General features: G+C 39.4%; 1 protein-coding gene across 1 annotated transcript in view; it reads right to left on the bottom strand.

The window, feature by feature from the left end:
• Positions 1 to 26835, bottom strand: part of LOC128947409 (ras GTPase-activating protein 1-like) — a 112457-nt gene that overhangs the window by 28738 nt on the left and 56884 nt on the right. Inside the window, exons 10-19 of the mRNA XM_054291669.1 lie at positions 26180 to 26300; positions 23616 to 23772; positions 21271 to 21358; positions 19202 to 19279; positions 16559 to 16716; positions 16216 to 16292; positions 8296 to 8468; positions 7984 to 8143; positions 7666 to 7808; positions 6814 to 6929 (exon numbers count right to left, since the gene is read on the bottom strand). Of these exons, the coding sequence (XP_054147644.1) occupies positions 6814 to 6929; positions 7666 to 7808; positions 7984 to 8143; positions 8296 to 8468; positions 16216 to 16292; positions 16559 to 16716; positions 19202 to 19279; positions 21271 to 21358; positions 23616 to 23772; positions 26180 to 26300 (1271 nt within the window). The remainder of the gene's footprint in view (positions 1 to 6813; positions 6930 to 7665; positions 7809 to 7983; positions 8144 to 8295; positions 8469 to 16215; positions 16293 to 16558; positions 16717 to 19201; positions 19280 to 21270; positions 21359 to 23615; positions 23773 to 26179; positions 26301 to 26835) is intronic.

Below are 26835 nucleotides of genomic sequence, written 5' to 3'. Positions count from 1 at the left end.
TTTGATGAAGAGGGAAAAAGTCAGCCACGGAAGTGATTCTCTGTGAGGAGCTGCTAGCAGCTTCCTCCGTGCCTGGCAAAACCAATTGCTGGCTAGCTCTCAGAATTGGCACACTGCTAAGCCAATTAGAAAAGCTGGAAACGCCTCTCTGATGACATTTAAGAACGAAAAATCGCGGAAGTGCTTTAGCTCTCTGCAGAGAGGTGGGGGGGTAGGCCGGGCCCCCTTCCTGGTGGAGCCAGCTAGGGTCCCTTTCCAGCGGGGGCTGCCGGCCCATGCTGCGAGGGGCCATTACAGCGCCGCGAGCAACCATGGGGCCGGGGCAGCGCCGTGCGGCTGCGCCTTTCTCGGAATAGCTCACAATGGACTTTATTTACTTAGCCGCTTTTAACCAGCCATGCTGCGGACAGAAAGACAAAAAGACAAAAGCGGCGGCAGCAGCTTTTCTTTTTTCGGTGTGCCGCATGAAGAAAAGGCGTGGAGTGGAGCTGGCAGCCAGCGAGGCTTGCCCAGTGCCGGCGGAGACCGTGTGACCAATAGAGAGAAGCACGGCGAGGAATTCCCCGATTGTGGAGCTTAGACAAGATCAACCTTTCTGCGCTGCAGAGCTCTATAAAAACTGTTTCAATTGATAGAACTTGAGAACAAAGGAACCGACAGATACCAATTCTCTCCCGAGTCAGAAAACAGGAAAAAGTGAGGACATGTGAGGAGAAAAATATGGTGACACTAAGATAGGTGCAAAAGAAGGAGGGGGAGGAGGACGTGCTCTGAGCATCGGAGCTGAGATTTTTCTGCAAGCCATGATGAGGACTATAATAGAACAAACTGTTTCCCTGTAATTCATTAAGTGCATGGGGGGGATGCAGCATTCACCTGCGGCCCATGAGAAAAAAGCATTAGTGCTGGAGTGTGTGGATGCTGAAAAGCTGTGATCTGGTGAGAGGCTTAAACAGAGAGAAAGAGAACCCTTGCTTTCAGAGATTAAGAAAGAGGACCCTTGCTTTTATGGTCTAGAACAGCTTGTCCTTAAAAACTGCACCCCATAGCTAAATGGCCTATGAAAATCAGTTGTGGGAAGACTGCAAGCCATGGGAGGGACTTCATGTTGCAAGCAGGTTCCAGGCAGACTGTTAGCTGTGAAAATTAAAACCACCTCGAAAAAGCGCACAGAAAATTGTTTCCCATAGGAAAGACCCCATGGCATAGCAAAAGAGACTCCTCTCCTTAAGCAAAGTGAAAAAAGACCTTAAGAAGTGGCAAACTAACTTAAATTCCCATATTTTGTCTCCCTGTGCTGTCGGTGGGAAAGAAAGAAGGGCTGGGGGTGGGTGAGGGGTAAGGTATTCTAAAGGTTTATTTTTGGTTCTCATTATCCTCTTCTAATTCTGTTAAGAATTTTTCCTGTATATGTTTTAAAATTTTGAGCCTGTTTTGCCCTTAAAGTGTTTTCTCCTAATCTTTATCTCACACCATGAGTTTTCTTTCCCCCTCCTCTGCTTAACTACAGCAGAGGAAAATTAGTAAACGATATTCATGGGTGTGCTGACATTTGGCCAGCATCAACCCATAACGCTAACCTTGCTATCACTGACACAAAACTTTCTGTGCTGTTCTGTGATGGGTTGACCATGACCAGCAGCTAAGCCCCCACCCAGTCACATGCTCACTTCCCATCAGCAGTGTGAGAAACAACTGCTCACTTTGAAAATTTAAAAAGGTTTATTAAACCTTGACAAAAACACAACAAAAGGACTATATAACCAAAAATTCGCAGCGCTAGGAACTGCCCTTGTGGATACCACGTGGCTGATTTGTCTTCAAGATGGATGTTCAGTCTTTTATACCTCTGGGGGTTGCATCAGCCAGCCCTGGCCCCTCCCAAAGTCTGTCAGTCAGCTTTTCTTTGCCATTTATTGGTGGAGACTGCTTTCTTGTAACTTGATTGGAGGTCAGGTGTTGCCATGCTGCACTCCCTTAGCAACAAGCTTTTCCATTCCCAACTGCCCCAGGTAAGGGACATGTGCATGCCTTCTTTCTACCTGTCCTAGACAACCCAGGCTGTCTGACGGCAACAATACAGGGGGGAAAAGGGAACTGTGGGGAGAACAGAGGACATCTAAACTACAATAACATAACTATACATCACTAAAGCTTTTCTTAATATTCACACAATAGTTATCCCTTAATTGTGAGATCAAATCATCTCATTATCCATCTATAACAGCAGGATAGGGGAGAAAATAACAAAATCACATGTTATAGATGAGTAATGAGATGATTGGCTCTCACAATTAAGGGGTGAACATTAAATATATGTCAAGAGAAATTTTATAGATGTATAGTTATGTTACTGCAAAGTGTTCCCCCCAGCATTGTTATCCCGGGATGGTCTTGGTAGTCGGGGCATTTGGGGAAAGGGGCAGGCTGGTTACTAAAAGGCACGGCATGGCGACACTTGACCTCTAATCAAGTTACAAGAAAGCAGTCTACACCAATGGACAGTGACGAAGAGTTAACAGACAGACTTTGGGAGGGGCTAGGGTTACCTGTTGCAACACCAAGGGTATAAAAGGTGGAGCAACCATTTTGTGGATGAATCAGCCACGTGGTTACCAACCATATGGGGGTGATTGTTGCATTGTGATTTCAGGGTTTACCTCAGAAACCCGGGTCCCTCCCAGGAAAATTCCCTCCCAGGTGTGTCAATCACCTCTCCTTTCCCCTCCCTGACCCCTGCCGAGCACTGTCTGTCAATCCTGGAATTCCAGAAGGGCATGAAGTGATTGGCAGATTCAAAGGATGCCCTCTACCCCTGGGGGGCATTGGGCCATCCAGGTGTCCTTTGTCCCTTAAGACCTCCTCCTCTGTACCTGGTTAGTGGGCTTCCTACCCCTTCCCTCCCCCTCTCCCCGGGGTTAAAAGGAACAGCAACCACGTGGCTCAGGGAGTTCTGTTGGAGCTGTTGCTGGATGCAGAGGCCTGTGGGCCAGAATAAAGCTCTGGATTAAAACCCTCCATCAGAACCGACTCCTTTCCTTCACCATCACCTTAAAGCTTCTCCGCCAGAGGTAAACCTGAGGAGCGGACCCTCTCTCTCAAGGAGGCTCTATCCCACCATCACCAGAGCTCCTGCATGCCTGGACTTGTCTCCAAGCGCCCAGCTGCAACATCCAGCTAGCCAAAAGTGTCTCTGGGGTGAAACACCACAGTTGCTGCTATTTGGTTCAACAGCAAGGGCCAGACAAGCTTAGGCACATCCCGTCCGGCTATATTGGTAAATATTCAATAGGGGATGCTCCCAGCACTGAAATTTTTCCTTATTTAGTCCTTTTGTTGTAATTTTTGTTAAGGTTTAGCAAACCTTTTAAAATTTTAAAAAGTGAGCAGTCGTTTCTCTCACACAGAATCATTTAGGTTTGAAAAGAGCTCTAAGATCAAGTCCAACCAGTAACCTAATACTGCCCAAGTCCACCATTAAACCACATCCTTAAGTGACACATCTATATGCCTTTAGATACCTCTAGTGATGGTGACTCCACCACTTCCCTGGGCAGCCTGTTCCAATGCTTTATGACCCATTTGGGGAAGAAATTTGTCCTAATATCCAATCTAAACCTCCACTGCCACAACTTGAAGCCATTTCCTCTCATCACTTGCTTTTTGAGAAGAGACCAACACCCACCTTGCCACAACCTCCTTTCAGGTAGTTACAAAGAATTATAAGGTCTCTGGAGCCTCTTTTTCTCCAGGCTAAACAACCTGAGCTCACTCAGCCACTCTTCATAGGACTTATTCTCCAGCATATTCCTCAGCTCTGTTGCCTTTCTCTGGACATGCTCCTGCACCTCAATGTCTTTTTTGGAGTGAGGGGCCAAAAACTGACCCCAGGATTCAAGGTGTGGCCTCACCAGTATCAAGTACAGAGGAACAATCACTTCCCTGGTCCTGCTGGCCACATTATTTCTGCTACAAGCCGGGCTGCCATTGGCATTCTTGGCCACCTGGGCACATGCTGGCTCATTTTAAGCTGGCTGTAAACAAGCACTCCCAAGTCCTTTTCCATTGGGCAGCTTTCCAGCTACTCCAAGCCTGTTGCACTGCCTGGGGTTGTTGTGACCCAAGTGCAGGACCTGGCACTTTGCCTTCTTGAACTTCATACAATTTGCCTCAGCCCATCTATCCAGCCTGTCCAGATCCCTCTTCATAGCCTTCCTATCCTCAAGCAGATCAACAGTTCCACCCAACTCCGTTCCATTTTCAAATGTACAGAAGGGCAAAAGCGAGAAAAACTCACGAGCTGACATAAAGACAGTTTAATAGGTAAAGTAAAAGCTGTGCATGCAAGGAAAGCAAAATAAATTCATTCACTACTTCCCATTGCCAGTCAGGTGTTCAGCCATCTGCAGTAAAGCAGGGCTCCATCATACATAATGGTTACTTGGGAAGACAAATGCAGTAATTCCAAAATGTGTCTTCTTCATCTTTCTTTCTCTGCAGTTTTATTGCAAAGCAGAACATCATATCATATGGAATATCCATTTAGTCAGTTGGGGTCAGCCATCCCAGCTGTTTTCCCTCCCAACTTCTTACCCATGTCCAGCCTACTTACTGGGGGATAGGGCAGAATGGGGAGAGAAAATACAACCCTCAACACTGTGCGAGCACTATTCAGCCAAAACATGAGTTTGTTATCAACACTGTTTTAGTCACAAATCAAAAAGAGAACACCATTCAGGCTGCTATGAAGAAAATAATCTCCATCATATATAATGTAAAGTAATTCATGGTTAAGGGGAAAATGTATAAAATAAAAATGATAAAAAGAATTTAACATCCAATGAGCCTCTGACCATGAGCAACCTGGAGACAGATTGCCACATTGGAATTACAAAACTCCTGGTGGCAGCAGGAAAACAATGCCTCGTTTACCAATAAAAGCACCTGGCTGGCGCGGAGATGGGCTTCCTCTGGAACCATCAGGGAACACCCAAGGACGATCATCACTTGATAGATATCATCAATCAAGATAACCAAAGTCACCAAGAAACATACATCTGAATACAGGACTTCCCCTGATCAGCCTGCCACTACTCAGGAAACAGCAATTGTCCAGCCCTGCACAGTGAAAGAAACCTTCATCCATATGCGGGGTTACAAAAGAAATCGGGGCACCTCTGCCTCAGGCATAAAAAATTGTATAAAACAGCCTCGCTGGAGACGACATTTGTGAACAGAGGGGGATCCGATGCGATAGAGGTTGGATATAGCTTCACCCAGCGCCAATCCTGGGCTCGATGCTGTCTCTTTGACTGTGGTTTTTGAGGACCATCTTTTGGTCGCGAGAATAAAATCTTTCACATTTATTAATTTGGCTTTCTGGTTGATCATTTATAACAATCTCTTTTTCCATACCATTTACACAATATACTTGGGTTGTACACTATCCGGTACATCCTCATTAACCACCATCCCTCCTTCCCATCCTATAGTATGCATACAGATATCATTCCCTTAGTCTATAGTTCCCCTTCCCCCCAAAGTGTCCATAAAATGTCCATTCAGTTCACTTAGTCTGTAACCTGGGCTCTGTTAAGGTGGTCACTTGGAACAGGAGAAGTAGTGCATTGTGTGGAGTCATTTGGCACCAAAAGCAGTTCAGATTGTGTCACTGCTGCACTTGCACTGCTTTTTGCGAAGCTCATCCACCACTAGTTCAAGTGGTCCCTTTTATAGTACAACTTCTAGCATGCAAATCATTTAACGAGTTACAACAGTTTAATCACATATCCATTACAATCTCTACCCCTGGTCCTTTTGGACCAGGCTATAGAGTTTTACATCACAATGAACTCCATGCCTTGCCCCTGCTCCAGCACGGATTCTCCATGGGCTGCAGTCCCTTTGGAGGCATACCTGTTCTAGCATACAGTTATTCACAGACCAGCCACTTCAACTCCAGCTCATACTGGAGTTCCTTCATGTCCAGTATGGCAGCACTAAACCATGGCATGATTTCATTCAGGCCATGATAGTCCACTGTTAGTCTCCACTCTCCGCCAGACTTTTGCAGGCCATATGAAACTATTCAAGAGTGACTGAGTATTACTGCTTACTCCTTGGCTCTTCAATTGATGAATATTGATGAATCAGCTTCAGCCAGGGTCATCAGCTGTCGCAGACATTTTTCCACAGAAATCCTTTCTTTCAGATTTCTGCATTTTCTGGGAAGCTGAGGGCCCCAGAAAGAGAACGTAAACAATTGTTATCAGCTGCTGTGGAATGTAATAGGGTTCACCTTGATTGGCTCATTTTCTATGTTTATAATTAAGGGCCAATCACCAGTGCAAGCTAGGGGACTGAGTCCCTGGACACAACTTTGTTTTAGATTCTTTCTATTCTTAGCCTAGCTAGCATCTGCAAACCTCTCTCTTTATTTTATTTAGTATAGTTATAATGTATAATATATCATATATCAATAAATCCAGCCTTCTGATCAAGAAACAAGATTCTCGTCTCTCTCTCACCACCAGTGACCCACTCAGGCGCTGTAATAATCAGCCACTCTTTTGTTAACTCAATCACCTTCTATTCATCGTCTAGGTGCCACCCCCTTCTTCTCCCAGGGTCTTTTTCAGATGACAGATGGGAAGAAATTCCCTGAAAAACCTAACCCACAACACAGCCCTAAAGAATTTAGTCTTAGTACTAATTAGTATAAGATAAACCAATAAACCACCATTTTTATGGTGCAATGTAAACAATAGACAGAAATTTGCAAGTACAAATTTGAACAGAAGAGTGCAAACTTACGGAGGCAGTATCTCTGCAGCCATGAATATTTTCTCCACCAATTCTGAAAGTATACTGAGGAGATGTGCCAAATTAGTGTTTACATCTTCATTTTTTTCTAACTTCGAAGGATTTAACTAAAACCAAAAGGAAAAAAAAGACATAAGTTTTGTCTCTTGAATAGAACTACATATATAATTTGATAATATTACACACTGAATACTATTTCAAAATAAATTAAATATTCTACTCCTGTACAAATCTTATACAGAACTTACAAATCTGTTTCAAGGGCTAGCTAGAAAACTAATGTGAAAAAGCAAAGTTTTTAAGTTCAAGCACACTATGCTTTAAACAGCACATTTAACACTATCCACAAGTACCCATCTTTTTCTAACTATGTATATTTTCATCTTTTAATCCAGTATTCTGAGGACACAGCCCTCCCCTTTCCATAATTAAGTTCAAGTGAAACAGAAGTTAGGAGAGTTGTTTTAGAAATAAAGGTAGGGTCTAACACAAGCAGTTAATGTAAGGAGAGTTTAAAAATTAAACTTAGTTCAGGCATTGACTTCTAGCATATCTGGAGCTTAAAACAAGTTATTTAAGGTAGGCCATTCAGTAAATGCTGCAACAGAACATACAAATGCTTAAGAATAAATACATAATTGAAAGAAACTTGAGTTTAAAAGTTTATTTAAAAGTGATGCTATGAACATTGTCCAAGCTCACATTTAGAAAAAAAACTCATAATCAGTTCAGTTCCAGTACTGAAATTATTTCTGAAGAATTAATAAATGCCTCTGAAGCAAATAACCAGTAGATCATCGTTTCAACAACTCAAAATTTAAAAAACATAGTTCAAGTTATCACCTCACAGGACTGCTTGCTCTCCATTATCTTTAATATACTATCTTTCAGTGCATGATGAACAAAACGTGTTGCTGTGGCTTTCATATATTGCTCCATAAGTGTACTTGCTAAAGTGGTGGCACGAAACAAAGTAGTAGCTTCATCTGAAACAAATAAAGTATAAAGTTGGGAAAATGAGGCAACAAAAAGCAGAGGGGAAAAATAAGCTGTGTTGACATTTTGATATGTGATGCAATAAAGAGAGGAGACAGAAATGAAGACATGGGAGTCATTCCCTCCCCAGAGTTTCAGCTAATGTTAGTGTAATTAGTACAGTACCTTCCATGCTTATTTCCCTGTCATTTAGTGTTCGTAACAATAGTGACTCAAGCTTTTCATGAAGAAATATCTTCAATAAAATGCCAGCCAACAGTGTTCTATCCTGGCCACAAACATGTGATAAGGCATAGACTACATGCATCTCTTTCTGGAGTATGAGCTGAAAGAAAACCAAAACAATGTTCAGAAATTTGTGCTAAAATAACAGTTGCCACAAATACAACTTAGCAACATCTGAAAGTGTTACTGAAATTTCTCTCAAACAACAGAGAAACTGATTTTGACAGAAAAAATTAGGAAAAAACTTAATACCTCTTTAAACTCGCTGTACTCCTCTTCTGGCATGATCTTCTCCATAGAATATCGTGCTCGGACACGCAAAGATCCTGGCTCAATACCTTTCAGTGGTATATGGGAACTGAGTTGAAACCACTCATCTGTTGCATGTCCTTTCTGTAATCGGCTTAATTGGCAACGCATAAATACTTTAAGAAAAAAGCATTGTTAAATAGGTTATCTCCAGCAAAACAGTGCTAGCATTGAATAAAAAAAAAAAAAATTTTCAGCACGTAACCTTGCTTCAGCACAAGACTATTAATAAAAATGATCAAAATTTGTGTCATCAAATAGATGGACAGATTATCTCTCAGATAGTTTAAGAGACTCCTGAAAACTGAAGTTGAAATATAAAGCATGCTGTAAATAATGTATACCCAGAGATTTGAAAAAAGTTTTCTTTTTAATGCCCAAACAGGGGAAAAAGCTCCTCTGCTCCCTCAGCCACCCATCAAACCTTGGCAGCAATAAGAAAATTAAAACAGGTAAAATGCTTAGAATTCACTGTCCTCTTTTGAAGCCCTGGGCTCATACCTCTATCAGGTCTGCTCTTGAACCCCTTTGTTACCATTTTTAGTCTTTACTTTTAGCTTTAGTACATATTTCCTAAATGTTGTCAGATTTATTTCTTCAATACTTTGAAACTCCCAAGTTTAAGGCTGTAGCATTTTATGCAAAACATATAAGTCCTTCCCAGACAGGTTACTGCCCAAATAATGACAAGTCAACTACATATGACAAAAACATTAATTCACTTTTTTTGGTGGTGTTGGTACCTTAAAATTACAAAGTAATGACCTGCACCAGCCTATTCAACCATAATTGAAAGTCTGATCTGACAGCTGACTAGTAAGCTGCAGTAGTCAGACCATGGACCATTCCAAATTAAGTACATGCACTCCTGAACAGACTGTCTGGAACTTCTAAGCAAACACTCTTATTCTGCATCTCTTGATGAAATCTACTTTTAATCAAGTCCCTCACATTTAAACAAAACAACTCTCCAAACAAAAAACACCCAATCATCCCCCCAAAAATCAAAACAAACAAAAACACTATCACACACTTCTTTTTCACTTTTCTGCAAAACATTTGAATAGTTCTGGCAGACTTTTCACTGCCCCAATTCTGCAGTATGTTGGGCCATCATTTGCATAATCAGATAATGGAACAGAATGACATCATATTTCTAATATAGATTTAATATCTCATATTCTTTGGAGTTGATGAATTGATAAGGTAACACAAGTCAGTCAGGTAGTGGATGTACCAATTCATCATCATCTACTATTTATCACAAGTGTGGACTGGACTGTCTTGACACCAGATAATCAATTGACTTTCCCAAAATATTTCTTCTGAGCAAAGCTCTTACACCCTCAACCGAGCAAGGAGTTTTCTTCTTGTTTTGCTTGTGCATATAAGGCATGTATCACATTGACAGGAACAGTGAGATACAGGATTCAGAATAACCTGATTGAAAGGAATGAGGGATTTGTCTTTACAAACAAACTGTGGGTCTGCTAGTAGATCAGACTAGGTACTGAGAGATAAAAGAAACAATGGGAAGGATTCCACTGATTGATATATGGAATGAGAGAGATTTGTCTTTACAAAATGTCAAGGTTCGATGCTGGCGCAATGCCAGTGCCCCCATGAAAATATACTCTCCCTGGTGTTTGCTGTGAGATGCGACCAGGAATAGAGCAAAGCAGGCTCCAACTTAGGAATAAAGAGAAAACTTTATTAACCTGCAACTATATGTAAAAAGAAACACACAGAAAGAATGAAAACCTCCCAAAAACATTCCTCCTCCCCCCCACCAAATTTCCAATACATCCATCCCTCAGATCACCAACTCACAGCCCATCACCACCCTTTAGATAATCAATTCTCAGTTCATCAAGGAGTGAGGAGTCCCTCTTGTGCCATAGGCTTCCCCTGGAAACACAGTTGAGACCTCATGTGTTTCCATGTCACACGTGACACTGCCCGGAGATCATTTGCCATCCTGACATCTTCCTTCCATGTCCAGTGCTCTCACCACTGCGCATAGACCAGAGCTGCTTCTAGGGTTTTCCTTTTAAGGCTGCTTTGCCCAGTTCCAAAAAAAGCAGAGTCTTTCACCTTTGGGACACCTGTCCCCCCCCACATTTCACCCCCTGGGGCCGAGGGGTCTCAAGAACAGAGAACTTCTTCCCTGAAGACGGAGGGCACCACTACCACCACTCTCCTCACCCGTCTGTTCATGCACTCCTTCACATAACAACACTGAACTCTCTTGGCTCCGAGCCATTGCCTCCCCTCTAAATGCAGTCTCTGTGTCACAGGAAAGAAATGGTTCTGTCCATGGCTATACAAGAAAAGTCCAGCCAAAGGCCACTCCATCACCTCCACCCACCCAAGATTCTTCTCAACTTCTCTCGCAGCCCATTTCCTCTTATATCTCATCTCATCTCATTCAATTCCAGGAGGATCAGCATTTGTAAGGCTTCCATCATCCAAGGAAAGGGTTGCAAATCTCAGGCTCTGCCTGTCCAGAACTCCCACAGCTGCCCTGCCAGGCACCTTCTCGCAGACCCCCCTCTTCTCCTTCCCAGCTGGCCATGCTGCCCGCACACAATATCGAATTTCAATGTGGCACAAGCACCAGCACAGGCTCACTCTCTGTCTCTCCTCCACCCTTCCATCCTGCAAGGGCCTTTACCTCCCCTCTCTGTCCAAGGCCCTACCTCACCAAGCCACATGGCTTCCCCTCCTCCGCCCAGCCGGCAGCAGCTGGGAAGGGGAGGTCTGAACCTTTCACTGACCAGAACCAAGAGAAAGTTTCCCTGGGAGTTCTCTGCTTTTAACCCCCTGTGATCTCAGAGGCATATCCATGTCCTCAGTGGCCACATCAGGTGCCAATATTCACATCTAAGCACCTATTGGTTTCACCACAGCATCCCAAAAAACTCACTTCCTCTCAAACCTGGCCACAAACAAACTGTAGGTCTGCTGATAAATAAAATTGGATACTGAGAGATGAAAGAAACAATGGGAAGAACCATAAATTCTGTAGGAATTCCGCTGAGTGACACAAGGAAAAGAAAAAAAGAGGATAAATTAGAAGGGGGTCTTAGGTATTAGGTGTTTTGGGAAGTCTGCGCCTCTCAAGTACCTCAGCCAATGAGGAAAGAGAGAGGGAAATGTGGCCAGGAACTTAGGATGAAAAGGAGGCTGCGTCCTCCAAAAATTTGAGAGACCCCATGGGAAATACCCATGACCTTTCCCTTTATTTGAATAAAGTTACAGGACTCCTCTGTCTCCTTTATGGACATAAACCTCGGGTGTTTATGGATTAATTTTCCTGACACTGATGATTTAATTTTTCCCATGGTTATACAGTAGCATTTTCTAGCGAGAATATAAATTTTATAATATTTTGATCTTAAAAGATTGAAACAGAAACATCAACATATGGACTGTAGAATACTTCTTATAATTCATATTCAAAAACTTTAATAAACACTTTCTGCTACTTAGAAAAGTATATTGAACTATCAGGCTATGTTCAATAAGAGATTGCCATTAGTTGATGATTTAAGGATGGTTAAACTTTGCAGTCTAGCACAGTATGATAGAATAACAAATATACAGAAAAAACCCCAAAAGTTGATCCATTCTTTGTAAGCACAGTCAGAAACTGTATACAACAACCTTGAACCAAGAACATTTTCTGTGATGAACATTAGCAAAAATTAAAGGTAAAACTGAGCTTTCTTAATAGTTTGTTTGCAAATTAAGCTTAGGGATTAATATTTAGTAACAAGTTTATATATTGATGATTAATAATTATGATCTGGAAATCAAAGTGGTTAAAACTTATGGTTTTTTTAGAATAGAAATGAACTTAGGTTTACATTGAAGCCTTTGTGAAGCCTTTGTTGAACCCAACCAGAACCAACCAACCAAACCCCCTAAAACCACTTACTGATTCAGAATAAAAGCTTATCTAAATGTTGACAAAGAATAAGTTGCTCAATAATGGACATATTAAATGCTGGCTTTCCCACCCACAGCTTACTCCTGTGTGAGCACAATCCATTTACAAGGCAGTGAGGAGCTGTTAAGGACTTGAAACTCTTATACTAAGTTCTTCAAAGAAGGGTCTGCCAACATCTTATTTTTGGTACCTAGTGTTGGTAGACAGTATGTTGTTACTACCATTAACAAGTACTTGATAGGCTCCATAGTTTCTCCCCGTTGTTCAAAGTGCGCCCGTGTCAATGCAAGAGTGCTTACATAAACTACTTAATATGTTTAGCACATATTTCTTGAAGAATATGAGAGGGAAGGAGCCAAGTATATAACCTGCCATAGTAGGCTTATTTCCCAGTGCCACAGAAGTGATACATGTGTATCACAGTGACTTTTTTTGTCCTCAAGCTGCATATTCTCAAATTACTTCAAAACCAAGCTATGGCACTACTGCAAATACAAACTGGCTGAAAGAGACAAAGGCAATGTGCACTTGCAGCCCAGAAAGCCAACTGCATCCTGATCTGCACCAAAAGCAGCATGGGCAGCAGGTCAAGGGAGGTGATTCTTCCACTCTACTCTGCTCTCACAAGAATACTGAACACAGAATACTGTGTTCAGCTCTGGGGCCCCAAGCTTAAGAAGGAAGTGAACCTGCTTGAGCAGGTCCAGAGGAGGGCCACCAAGATGATCAGGGGGCTGGAGCAGCTCCTGTATGAAGAAAGGTTGAGAGAGCTGGGGCTGCTTAACATAGAGAAAACTGTGGTAAGACCTTATAGTAGCCTTTCAGTACTTTAAGGGAGCCTACAGGAATAATGAGGAGGGACTTTATGAGGAATTGTAGTGATATGACAAGGGGCAATAGCTTTAAACTGAGAATGGGTTTGGATTAGATACTGGGAAAAAATTCTTTAATGTGAAGGTGGTGAGGCACTGGAACAGGTTGCCCAGAGAAGCTGTGGCTGCTCCATCGCAAGTGTTCAAGGCCAGGTTAGATGGGGCTTGGAGCAACCTGGTTTAGTGGAAGGTGCCCCTGCCCATGGCAGCAGGTTGGAACCAGATGATCTTTAAAGTCTCAAGCCAAGCCATTCTATGATTCTATGACATAGACAGGACAGCTGACCCAACCTGAACAAAGGGATATCCCATAATACATGGTGTTGTGGTCAGCAATACTAAGAAGAATACTAAGCTAAGAAAAAGGAGAAGGGGGGGGCATTCATTATTAAGGTATTTGTCTTCCAAAGCAACCACTATGCATACTGAGGCCCTACTTCCCAGCAAGTGTCTGGACATCATTTGTTGATGGGAAGTAGAGAATAATTTTTTTTCCTTTGTTTCCATGTGCAGCCTTTGCTTTTCTTTGTTAAACTGCTTTTATCTTGACCCATGAGTTTTTCACCTAATCCTTTCTCCTCCTGTCCCCCTGAGTGAGTGAGAGAGCCACTTGGTGGGAACCTGGCAGCCAGACAAGGTCAACTCACCACAAATATTGAAAAAAATATAGCTCTGACATTACTCCTATTTCAGAGCAATCCACTTTTAAAAACTGTGTCTACAAAGGAGAAATGTTCAGAAAGGTAATCAACCCCTTTTCTTGCTTTTGGAGGTTTAGGCAACGTTGCACACAGACAAGTTGGATATGGTCTCTTTTAGCTGAGTTTTTCTCCCCATATGGTTAAAATAGTTAATAGGGATGGGGATGTAGGCAGATATGCTTGTTAATTCAAGTTGATATGGTCTAATTCTTATCCCAAAATGAAAGGACTGTTAGGTTATGCTCTAAGAGTCTACCTAACCATGATCAAAAAACATTGCCAATCCTCTTGACCTAGGTAAGAAAAAAAATCTATAACCTTCCATCAGTTGGATACCTCTAAAAGTAGCACAATCTCCTTAATCTGGACAAATGTTGCAGTGTGATGTATTACCCTGTTTCAGCTATCCCAGTTCCTTTCCCAGGTGTACCAATGCTTTCTCCCTTCCCCTCCCCTTGTCTCCTGCTGAGAGCTGTCCGTCAATCTCGGTAGGCCAGCAAGGGCATTGTCTGATTGGCAAAGTTCAAAAGATGCCCCTCAGACCTGGGGACATTGGGCTATCCAGGTGCCAATTGTCTCCTGAGACTTCCCCCCTCCTACCTGGTTGGTGGCATACCTACCCCTTTCCTCCCCCTCTCCCCGGGCTTAAATATACGGCGACCACGCGATTCTGGGTTCTGTTGGAGTTGTCGCAACATTTAGAGCTCTGTGTGCTATGAATGAAGCTCTGGATGAAAACCTTCCAGCAGGACCCATCTCCTTTTTCCTTCACCATTGCCTAAAGCCTTTCCACCAGAGGTAAAACTTGAGTTCCTGCTTGCCTGGACTTGTCCCAAGTGCCAGCTGCAACATCCAGCTAGCCAAAGGTGTCTCTGAGGTAAAACCACCTCAGCTTCCGCCTCTGGTCAAGCAGCAAGAGCCAGACGAGCCCAGGCACATTCCATCCGGTAATATTGGGATCTTATTCCAATAGACAAAGAGAAGGAAACTACAAAAACACTTTAAAAGAAGTTACTGAAGTATCCCATTCATGAATTTTCCTTTGAAAGGGTCCTTTACTAACCAAAGCTTTGGCCAAGATAAAGAATTTTCTAGCTCAAATGCATAGAACCATGCAATAACAAGGTCACAACTGCAATCAGAAAGTCCTTTTGTCTGTCAAATGAAATACATATTTTTTTCCTTTTGCTATGCAGAAAATTTTGTAGTTAAAGGAAAGAGCAACAGTTTTGAAACTGAATTAAGTTTGGCAAGAGCATTCCATCTTCAAAGTAATTCTTCTGCTTTCGACAAACTTTCCCTACAAATCTCTTCTCCGAGAGGAAAAAAAGAGAAATAAATTGACACAGAGGCAAACATAACAGGCCAGTAACATAATACCATGCAAATCAAAACCCACAGCAACAGATTATCAGTACTGTGCTAGGCTTTGGGACAGGTTGGAATACAACAGAAATGTACTTGGAACAACTGTTGAGGAAGAGGGTGTCTGTTCTGCAGGCAACAGAGAGAAGGCAAAAGGATGAAGTTACAAGACAATTATGGTGGGAAACAAAATACCTTGAAAGCCAAAAAATCACATTGTGTGGCTCAGAATTCAAGTGTGGGTTTTTTGGGGAGGGTTCATTTTGGTGGGTTGGGTTTGGGGCTTTTGTTTAGTTTTGTTTTTTGCAAGCTGATAAGTCTTACCGTCTAGTTAGTAGTTTTCTGGAATAGAAAAATAGAAACAAAACAGCTGAAGAAGCTGTGTAAATAACAGGAAGAAAGTACAATCTTGGGAACACAGATGAGATAGAATGGGGGGAAGAACAAGATGCTACAAGGACTGAGGCAAGTTTCATTCAACAGACTGTCAAATTGGAGTTTAATTTATTTTCAAGTGAGGAAAGTACTACTGTTTCTCTCTCTTTCTCACTGGAAGCAACAAAAAATCCTGAGAAGGACAAAAGTAATTCCACACAGTTGAGCTTAAAAAAAATTAAAGAAATTAACTTAATGAAACTTAACATTTTATGAAGGAGATTAATTCTGACAGCTTCTCTTCTTTTTTTTTTTGTAAACATGGTCAGTATAACACAATAGGCATACTGAAATAGAGCTAGAAAAGCCATCAGATAGACAGTATTGGACTAACGTGCATTTTACTACTAAAAAGCATACAGGTTCTTACTGAAAAATCATTAATATAAAATCAGTAACAGACATCTAAAACATACCAATACAGCTGTATGATAGTCACAGAATATACTTAATTCTCTTGTGACAATGTTTGACAAGAGCAATGCAAACTCTATCCATTGTTAAAGTATATATGCATCCTTTACATAAAAATACTTACATATATCTGGATCTTTACTTTTCTTTGTTTTGTTACTAAGACTTATCTCAAATCTATTAATATCAGATGAAAGATCACTGGGGAAAAAGACAAAAAGCCCCAATCAATACTATATTTGGCTAACATTTAAATTTATTCTAAAGTTATTTCAATCCTAAGTTATCATGACTAGGCAAAGATACTTAGATTCATGCATAAAATTCTATCCATGCATTTGTGGATCCTATATAACCATGCATACAGTATTTTTAAAAAGCAGATACCAAACAGTACAGTGCAAAGAATCTTAAATGCAATGCAACTTTCAAGTGAAATTCAGTAATTCAATAAGATTAAGACTTACTCAAAGACAAATTCTTCTGACCATACAGGGTTCTGACCTTCCCTGATATGTGTTTTTGCTACCTGGACACTGTTCAGGTAGATGTTACAATATGGATTAGTAAAATGTTTTACTGGGAGTGTATGAGCTTCTTCTACATGCAAGATAAGACTGCTGACCTAAAGAAAATAAACAAAGTTTATTTATTTATTTAAGAAAGAATGGAATTCTTCCCTCCCCCCACCCCTCCACCCTGACCATGTAGAGGCTTAACATTAGGGAATAAATATTAAGTACAAAATATAGCTTCCTAATAGAAAGAGAAGGGAAGAAGAATAATGAAAGACGATTTTAAGAGGCACCAGGGACAAGGTAAGGGCAACAACTTGAAAATAAACCTCCAGCACCAGAGCTTTACCTAATTTTTTATTTTAAAAACATCAGTATAAGATTTGCAATTACTAACTTTTCTATGCATAGAAAATTCTGCTGAAGCTAAAGACTTGCATCTTAAGTAAGAACCATGGACAAATCCAAACACAATGCTGCATTTCATGCTTTCCTAATAGATTAGGCTCAATTTGAGTCAGCAGTGAGCCCTAGCAGCTGAGAGGGTAAATCACACCCTGGGGTGCATCAAGCACAGCATAACCAGCCAGTTAAAAGGGATGATTATCCTGCTGCATTTAGCATTGGAGCAGCCTCACCTTAAGTATTGTGTGCAATTCTGGGCTCCACCATTTAAGAAGGATGTGAAGGTCCTTGAATGGGTCTAGAGAAGGGCAACAAACCTGGTGAAAGGGCTGGAATGAATGTTCTATGAGGAGCAGCTGAGGACACTGGGTTTGTTTGATTTGGAGAAAAGGAGGCTGAGGAGTGACCTCATTGCTCTTTACAGTTTCCTGAGGAGGGGAAGTGGAGAGGGAGGTGCTGAGCTCTTCTCCCTGGTATCCACTGACAGGATGTGTGGGAATGGTTCAAAGTTGCACCAGGGGAGGTTTAGATGACATTAGGAAGCATTTCTTTACCCAGAGTGTGGTCAAACAGTGGAACAGGCTTTTCCCAGAGAGGTAGTTGATGTCCCAAACCCATCAGTGTTTAAGAGGTACTTGGATGATGCCCTAACTTAATACTATGCTTTAACTTTTAGTCAGCCCTGAATTGATCATGATGTTGGACTAGGTGATTGTTGTAGGTCTCTTTCAACTGAAATCTATTCTATTCCATTCTATTCTAAACCAGTAGATTACATAAAACCCTTTTGTTTAACACACTACACTGTTTTCTCCCTGTTATAAGGAAGATATTAGTCTGTACCACAAATTCTCAAAATAAGAGCACTTGGAAACTCAATTTCCAAAAAATGAGAAGTGAACACTGAACTCATTTACATTAAATGCATTGTAAATAGTCTACTATTTTACAAACTTCTGAATTGCATGCAACTCATAGCTTAATCAAATATCTACAGATATCAACTGAAGTCAATTTAGTCAAATACGGGAAATATTATATTTAATCAGGTCAAAGTTTCATTTAAATGCAAATATTCAGTACCCGAAATTTCAAAGGACAGTTTGAGGAACCCTGAAATTGATATAACTTCTGTAAGGCAGTCGTGGAAGTATGATTTCTGATCTTTATATGCTTCATCTACCTTGATCATTCATGCTTTTTATAGTTTTCACCTCTAAATAGTTCAATACTTCCCATACTTATTTACCTGGAAATTCTTTTACTCATTCCAGCCCATAGTTTTCTCATTTTCTTTATACATTTGATATAAGATGATCAAAACTATCTGTATCCTAAATGAGCATACCATAAATATGAAATAGTATCTATCTTCTATACTATTTCTTCATGCAGCCTAATATTTGCTTTGCGTTTGCAAATACAGAATTATTTCAGATGATCACTCTGTAGGTGCTTTGCTTTTTTGGCTCCAAATTTCTTCTGCCATTCATATATCAATTGACCTAATTTAGTTTACTTTTTCAGAAGTATTCAGTCATCTTAAATGTTGACCACAGAATAATTTTGCATTTCCTAAAAAACCCCACCCATAAAATGTATTCCTTTTCCTATAGACTGGTAAAGCAGCTGCTTCCAACATTCATAGCATTCAAAGATACTAGGGATTCTTGATTCCCATTATTTTTCAATCATCACTTATGTAGTCATTTATTATCTGTCCTCTACCTCTGAAAGAAATTCTGGACACAACAGTACTCTCAAGAAATCAAAAGAATATACACCACCATCACAGTTAAGCATGTATTTGTCACTGAAAAATTAATATATTAGTTATACAATTATTTTGGTTACAAGTGACATGTCTGTCAAATCTGGTGAACTGCAAGAGTTAAGACAATACAAATGCTGAATTGTTGACACCTTTCCTTAATGTGATCAGAAATTATTACCTAGCAAAACACCTGCCAGTTGCCTAAACACCATTTTGATCTTTGTGCATATAGATATCATAATAGAGTGGAAGTCATTCCCGTTGATTTAACAAAGGTACTGTATAACTCCAAGAAAAAGAAAGCACATGTAGGATTTACTATTGTTGAAAGGAAAGTTCTGACATATATTATCATTTTGCAACAAGGAGGCAACCTCTCCCCCTCTTCCCCCCTCCCCGTATCTATATAGCTTCACCTGACGTAGACGTTTATTTGATGTCCCTGGACTGTTTTTCCTTAAACTGCAAAACATCTGCAGAGCCTTCATCCAGTCCTAAAAGATAAGGCACAAAACAGTGCAACAAAAAGTCAGATACGGCTTCTTGCAATAGAACTGACATATCAAAAACTATCTGAAGTTGTTTCTTTAGCTTAAAAAGAACCAACTTGTATACAACTCAGAGTATGAAACTTTAAATAATAAAGCAAAATTCATATATTTCTCAGTAAATCTAAAAAGACATTTGCAAATTTGAGTTTCTCCTTTCAGAAATATCAAGCATCACTAATGGATATACAGAGACCTTTATCAATTTTCCAGATTAGTCATACTTAATTAAATAAAAAATGGTATATAAAATGAAGCAAGACTTGATTGCTTCTGAGAAAATAACAGATAAGTCAAACTGTTCTGATCATTCTCTCCTCTATTCTAATATGCAGTTGTATTTACTCTGTGTGCTTCAAACAAAAAACAAAGCAGCATTAACAGGAAAACACTGAAAAGTATAACCTTCACCCCCATTCTCTCTGCTCACAAATGCATAAAGCGGAGTAGATACTTGGGAAGGTGGAAGATATGCTATAGCCACATTTCTCATGTTTTCACATCCCACACTGTCAAATTTTGTAAATTCTCATGAAGCACAAAATTTAGGCTTTGACTAACATTTATAAAGGTGTAGGTCAAAGATCTGCTAGCTACTCTCAAAGTGCAATTTAATAATTTTTAAAATACAGCTACATTCAATATTGCAGCTATTCTCAAGTAAACTACTTTGGGAGTGAAGTTTAAGCTTTCAAAACATTCCATAAAATGAGGAACTGTCAACTATGCATCAGATTTTTATTAGCTTGCTTTCTTATTCAAATAAGAAAAAGCAAATAAAGAACCATAGAACTTACTAAACACTCTAAATTAATCTAAATGTTTCCTAGATAGTCATCTTTATTCTCCCTTTTAACAGAAAAATCTATCCCCTTAAACGTCACAGTTTACAGCAGCAAGTCTGAACAGTGCACCATAGTATGCACAATGACACTAGTTATGTCATGAGGCTAACACTACACTACATTTCCTTGACATAATGGTTTGTACAAACCTCAGAACACTTTCAATCCATTGGACAGCTGCTTTGATATTTACCACATTATATGAAAACCATACAATTTTCCTTCATATGACAACAAAACTATTCTTCTGTGAAATGTTACAAAGTACAGACAGCTGTAACTTCTGAGAACATAAGCATCAGTAAAACATCTGACCTACCTGAACCAGAATCATTTTATAAAAGAAATCCCAGTATTCTGTATAAATGCAGTGAAAATCTTAAGTGTTAAGCAAATCTAAACCAAAAGCAGATTATACCAAATGTTCAGAAAACAGGACAGGACATTCTGCATGTCCTGACAGGTTATTCTGCCTACTACACATTCTTAAATAAAATCAAATGCATAGCTTGACTTCTGACACAAAATGTCTGTTTCAGAGCTCTGGAATACCAAAACAACTTGATGACTAAGAACAATATCACATCTTCCATATGCTCCCCTTTTAGTGAGTGACTTTTAGAGAATTAAACTCCATTCCTAATGGTTCAACAGATTTTGATTGGTGGGCATACCTCCTTTGCATTATAGTTCTTATCGGGAATGTGCTCTTGAAGCAAAACTCCCACTTAGCATGCTCTGGTTCATTATTTGGAAGAGTACTGGAAAGCAAACTTTGTTTTTTTTCATTGAACTACTCCAAAATATATTCTCCAGAAATATCTAATTGAAACTTATGGAAGTTCAGTACATGGGACCAGACTAGAACTTCACCAAAGTGTAATCCCTAAAGCATAGATAATGTAAGTGCTGGATTATCATCACCAGCTATATCCCTTACAGATCTGCTATTACTGCATGGAAATATTTGCTAATGTAGACATAGCCACCATACATTGTACACTTGCTTTCTATTAGAGAAAGATAATATTATTAAACACTACAAAACAAAAAATTGCTTTTAAAATTATATTTATCAACAAAAGCTCTCACCTGCACTTGTTCTTGAGTTTCTCCTGCAAAGTAAAAGATGTAATGGTCTTCACTGAAGTGCTGAACTACTATCTGAAAACAGTTTGGCCTTAAAATCAAACAAAACAAAAATGTCAGAAAAAAACCCAACAAGAAATATCTCTACATGCTTCAAAAGTGCATTTTGGTTGGAATTAACAATGCAATTTCAAGAAAACTGCACTATAGTTCAACTAGTTTGTTTCAGAATATTTAAGAAACTTGGAACAATTTGTATGGAATATACATATACACTGACTTACACTTGAGGCAAAATGCATCTGATAGCATTATCAAGTCTTTTATGAGGACTATTCACCACAAACATTTTAAATGATGCACAGGTTCAGCATTACACCCCAAGCACTTAATCATGCGTTATGGATTTGTTGTTTTAGGAGTTCAGGAAACTATATTAATATAAGGAGTTCTTTATCTGAATGTGTTCCACAGCTCTCACAACCAATTAAATGTGTACTGGATCATGTGTCATAGAAACTTTTAAAGCTTTAAAATGTGAGTATAACATCTTCTCCATTTTATGTATGTACACTCATTTGTCCAGAAATTAAAAAAAAAAATATTTTGTACTGTTACATTAAAAGTTGCACACTACAAGTACACTGAGTCTTCCACATTACCTTCAAGGTGATTTGGCTCTCCCAAACACAGTTACATGAAGGATCTTACTTCATTGGCATATATTTCAGTCTTCCCTTCCCCCCATCCACTGTTTAGGTAAATACTGGCATGGCATTTTCTGGCCATGCACACAGGAGGATTGAGGAGGGGGGCAAAAAGTAGCTGGGGCAGGGGCTACTCATGACATGCAAAGCTACAGCTCTCACTGTACTACTGAGAAAAAGGGAAAGATATTTTAAGTAGGTGGCAAAAATAAGAGGAATTTTATCTCAACTAGTTCTTCATCAACAGTTTTCCCAAGCAGGTGCAACCATACATCTTTTACCCACAGTTTCAGTGTAACTTATTATCCAAATATATTTTACCTCACAGTACAGCGTTTCTTAGAAGTGGCTCAACAGTCATCATTAACCAAAACACTCCTTGTTTACAGTCTCCACCAAAGTTTCATGTATAATTGCCAACTTTCATGAGGAACATTTCAGTATTTTTTTAATGGTACCCTCATATGTATGGCTCCTCATTGCAATAGTTGCGCAGATCTTTCAAAATGATTGCAACATGTATAAAAATCAGATGCTACAAGAACACCAGATCTTTGCAGCTTAAGAAATACCACTAATTTTAAACATCTATCTTCACATAATCTATGTGAAAAGGCTTTAGGTTGATGAAATGCTCTTAATAAATATTAAGATGCATGGAATAACCAGAGCTGCTGTTTAATGCGTTTTTCCATCTGTTATGAAAAAAATAACATTTGCAGGAGTAAATGCATCTTTTTCTTCTATATCACACAGGACTACATATTTTTTTTATAATTAACAATGAAAAAAGTGTGATCTCTTTCATCCTAGTTACCAATGATATCAAAAAGTAGTTTGATTCTCAATATCTTTGCCAACAATCAAATCACTTGCAGTTGACATATTTAGTACAGTAAATGAAACTGTGAAAATGCTCTCTTCCAAAAATAATTTTTAAAATGTTTGCTTATATGAACTAACTTGCTCCTCTAACATTGGTTGGTTTAATCTGATTCTTATTGATTCCTAAACAGAAAACCATTGACACATTATCTACTTAATTTAGCTTTCCAATACCTATCAACAAATGAATGTAGATCTTTCAGAACGGACAAAATTCTTGATCTTATCAATTCGTGGTTCAATCGGATTGAAACACTCAATACAGTTGCTTCATAATCTTTTTAATACATGTAGAACAATTAATACACAATATTGAAAAATGACAGTGCAAAAGGCCAAATCATTATCACATCATATTACATGAGAAAAATCTTAAATTCCAAAATTTCTTACTAGAAGCTGTTTATGAGCAGTTACTAGCAATCAAGCTGCCATGGCTTAAGTTTCCATTAATCAGTTAAATTTGTTTACATATGTTCTTGCAATCTACATCAACTATGGAATAAAATGCAGTATGAAACAAGAGTCACAATACTTGCATTTCACAATCAGCCAAAGCTAAAAAAACCCTAAAACAACAACCAACCAAAAAAACCCCACATATGGACAGTAACCAGGGCTCAGGTATCAAAACCCAAGTGTATTGTGCCAGGCCAGCTTGTTCATTAGTGACGAATTGTTTGTATCTTGTATATGCCTCAAGCTAGTAGTTAGCTGTCCTGCTGTATGTACAAGAATTAAAAGCCAGTGCCCTACCTGCCAAATAAACTGTCGTGTACTCCATAGACCGAACACACACTAAGGTCTATCAATCCTTTAGGTTTTGTGGCTCGTTTTTCACTTTCAAAATAAATAAGCTGGGCATCATTTCCCTCCAATATAAAGTACAAGTTTTTCCATCTCTTCCCTTTACCTGTAAGAAAAGTACAATATTGTTTTAAAGAAAATGTAAATTCGATAAATGAAGGAAAAAGAGAGTAGTAAAGTTTTTGCCAAAATACAAACAGAAGAACAACATACAGTTAATTATGCTTAAGTAATAATATCAGTACACATAATAATTTTTTTCAGCATGTAGCTAAAACTAGACCCTCTTCACAGACAGATGGTTCACTGTGCCGGTTTTGCATTGGAGCCACCCACAGAAGTGATTTTTCTGAGAGGAGCTGTTAATAGCTTCCTCTGTGCCTAGCAAAAGTAATAGCTGGCTAGCTCTGAGAACTGACAACCTGTTAAAGCATTAAGAAAGCTAGATCTGCTTCTGTGAGATTCACATTTTAAAACTAACAAGCCCGGGAAAAGCTCTTTTACTTCCGGCCTTTAAAGGAAGAAGTTCTTCCCCCCCCCCCCCCTTCGGCCCGGTGGCTGGGCGGGGGAGGGGAGGCCGCGGGGCCTCGGCCGAAGCCAGGCCCGGCCCCAGTGGCTGCCGGGAAGGGAAGAGGAGGCCATCCACCCCAGCGTACTGCAGCTGAGCCCTAGCCTAGTTGCTGAGATCCCAACCACACCCCCCTCCTTCAGCGCGGCCTGAAATAAATCACCATAAGTGCTTCAGCCACAGCGTAGCAGAGACCACATGACCACCCACAGGCCTGGGTGAGATATTAACTCATTCACTGCACGGATGAAACTTGCAAAACATCGATCCTCTCTCAAGTGGAAGAAAAGAGTGAAGACACATAGAAGACAACATGAGGCACTGAGGTCAGTAAAGAAGTCAAATTCCGGATGGGAGGAGAATGAGGAGATGCCTTAGTTTTGGGCTGAAATCCTCTTGTAAGGCTATGGAGAAGAATATAATTGATACATCAGACTCTTTTGCCCTGTAACTCATTAAATGCATTGAGGGGATGTAGCATTCTAATCACAGCCATGAACAGAAGCACTAATGTTGAAATAAGCAGATGTTGCAGTAGCTGTGATCAAATGCGAAGTTTGAACAGAGTGAAATGAGAGCGATGAGAAACCTTGCCTCAGGAATAGAAGAAGACCTCTGTTCCCAGAGATAGATGAAGAGAACTTTTGCTTTTATGCTAGAACAGCTCATCCTTAAAAATGGCACCCCAAGAAGTTGACATGGCCCAGGAACGCAGCTGTGGGATGGCTGCAAGAGATGGGAGGGACTTCACAATTGCAGATTACCAGGTGGCTGCTATTCGTGGAAATTAAAAAGCATGGGAGAACTCTTTCTTGTGGAGAAGTCTCTATGGCATAGCAAGAGAGACTCCTTTCCCTGAGTGAACTGAATAACAACTATTTTAGAGGTGGTAAACTGACTGAAAATACCAGGTTTTGTTTCTTTACGTTATCAGGGGAAAGGAAAGAGGAGTTGGGGGGGAGAAAAAGTGTTTTAAAGGTTTATTCTGATTTCTTATTGTTTTTTTATTTTAGTTCTGTTAATACAGTTTTCTTTATACCTTTTAAAGTTTGAGCCTTCTCTGCTCCTCGTCCTAAATCCTTATTTCATAGCAGAAAATGAGTAAATAATTTTATTGGCTGCATTGGCATTGGGCCAGCACTAAACTCATAACATTATTTGGTGCATTGGCCAGGAAATCCAAATTGGTGAACCAAAACCATTACACGAAATTGGTGTTTCTGCCTGGTTTCAAACTGAAACCACTACATTCACTAAACATTTTCATTAATCTCAACAGGATTAAACAAGTGTGCATGAACTCTGTTCATATCAGTGAGAAGACTATATTTTGCAAATAATGTATGATGCTGTAAACAATCTCATTTATTATGGCTATTTTAAGTAAGAAACAGAGTTCTCTTTACATGATAAATTTATTTCTAAACTCTTACCAACTGATCAGCATAACAAATTGCATCACAATATCTTAAAATTACTAAAAACCAGAAATGGGAATACAGTATATGCAAATCTGGATCAGAACCATGCCCCAAAAATACATATTAAAAAAATTTAACCATTTAAAAAAAAAAAAAGTTAAAAAAAAAAGTTAATACCCAGAGATCTATATGTTGAGGTTTGTTGGAAGACAAATTAGATGTGCCAGTACAATGTGGATTTAGCCATTGACTAAAACAACAAAAAAAATCACTCATTGTTTAATGTTCACCGAATAAAACTGATAAGGTTCTGAACTAATTCATACATAAAGCACAGTACCTTTTGAAAAAACATTCAGCCTTAATTTTCAACTTGATCATCATAGGTCCACCACAGCCCATCATAAACAACCTTTTGCTCACTTCAATTTTGCCTCTGCTAGTACCACTACTACACAAAATTTGCATACATACCTGCATTTTTTAGAAAAAAAGTACATTTTATAAAATCAAACAGAACTCACTTTTTTTTAGAAGATATCCTTTTTTGACAATATTTTTATAAAAAGCATCCTTTGTTTTGCGACGAATTGTATTGTAGATTTCTTTTCCATCGACTGTATCATTAAACACTTGTTCTTGATGCTGGTAAACAAGGAAGAAATCAACATTTTTTTTAAGCTCAGAAATCACTGTGAAACAATTGCATACTATGCAGCTGCAACCAAACTTTTATTGAATCCTACTAATTCCTTATTCTCTCATGTATCTTAACAAACCAATATAATTTAATACACTACATTTGGTAGAAATGTAATATAACTACTTCTTGTGGAATGATTAGGCCACAATTATAATATGAAAAGAAAAACAAGGTTTAAATACAGACTAATTTTCAAAAAGTACCATCTGTATGTATGTTTTTTAATACTAAATAGCTTTCAGCAATTTATGCAAAATTTACATAAATCTTTAAAGGTTCTTTAACTTTTGTCTTCTACCATGGATTTTGAGACTGAGTAATTAAGGATAAACTCTGAACCAACAAGAATGGTATAGATCACAATAAAAACTGAATTATTAACACACAGCTAGTGCACAGTTCCTCACTAATCTTATTAGCACTCATACCCTAAATGACTGTCATTCTAACAAAAAGCAAGAGGAGAAAGTTGAAACA

The sequence above is a fragment of the Melozone crissalis genome, unplaced genomic scaffold (assembly GCF_028551555.1).
Source record: "Melozone crissalis strain CALT ecotype California unplaced genomic scaffold, PUWL_Pcris_2 ptg000105l_1, whole genome shotgun sequence".
Classification (NCBI taxonomy): Eukaryota; Metazoa; Chordata; class Aves; order Passeriformes; family Passerellidae; genus Melozone; species Melozone crissalis.
Note: the sequence above shows the minus strand (reverse complement) of the source record. Positions and strands in the feature narration are given on the sequence as shown.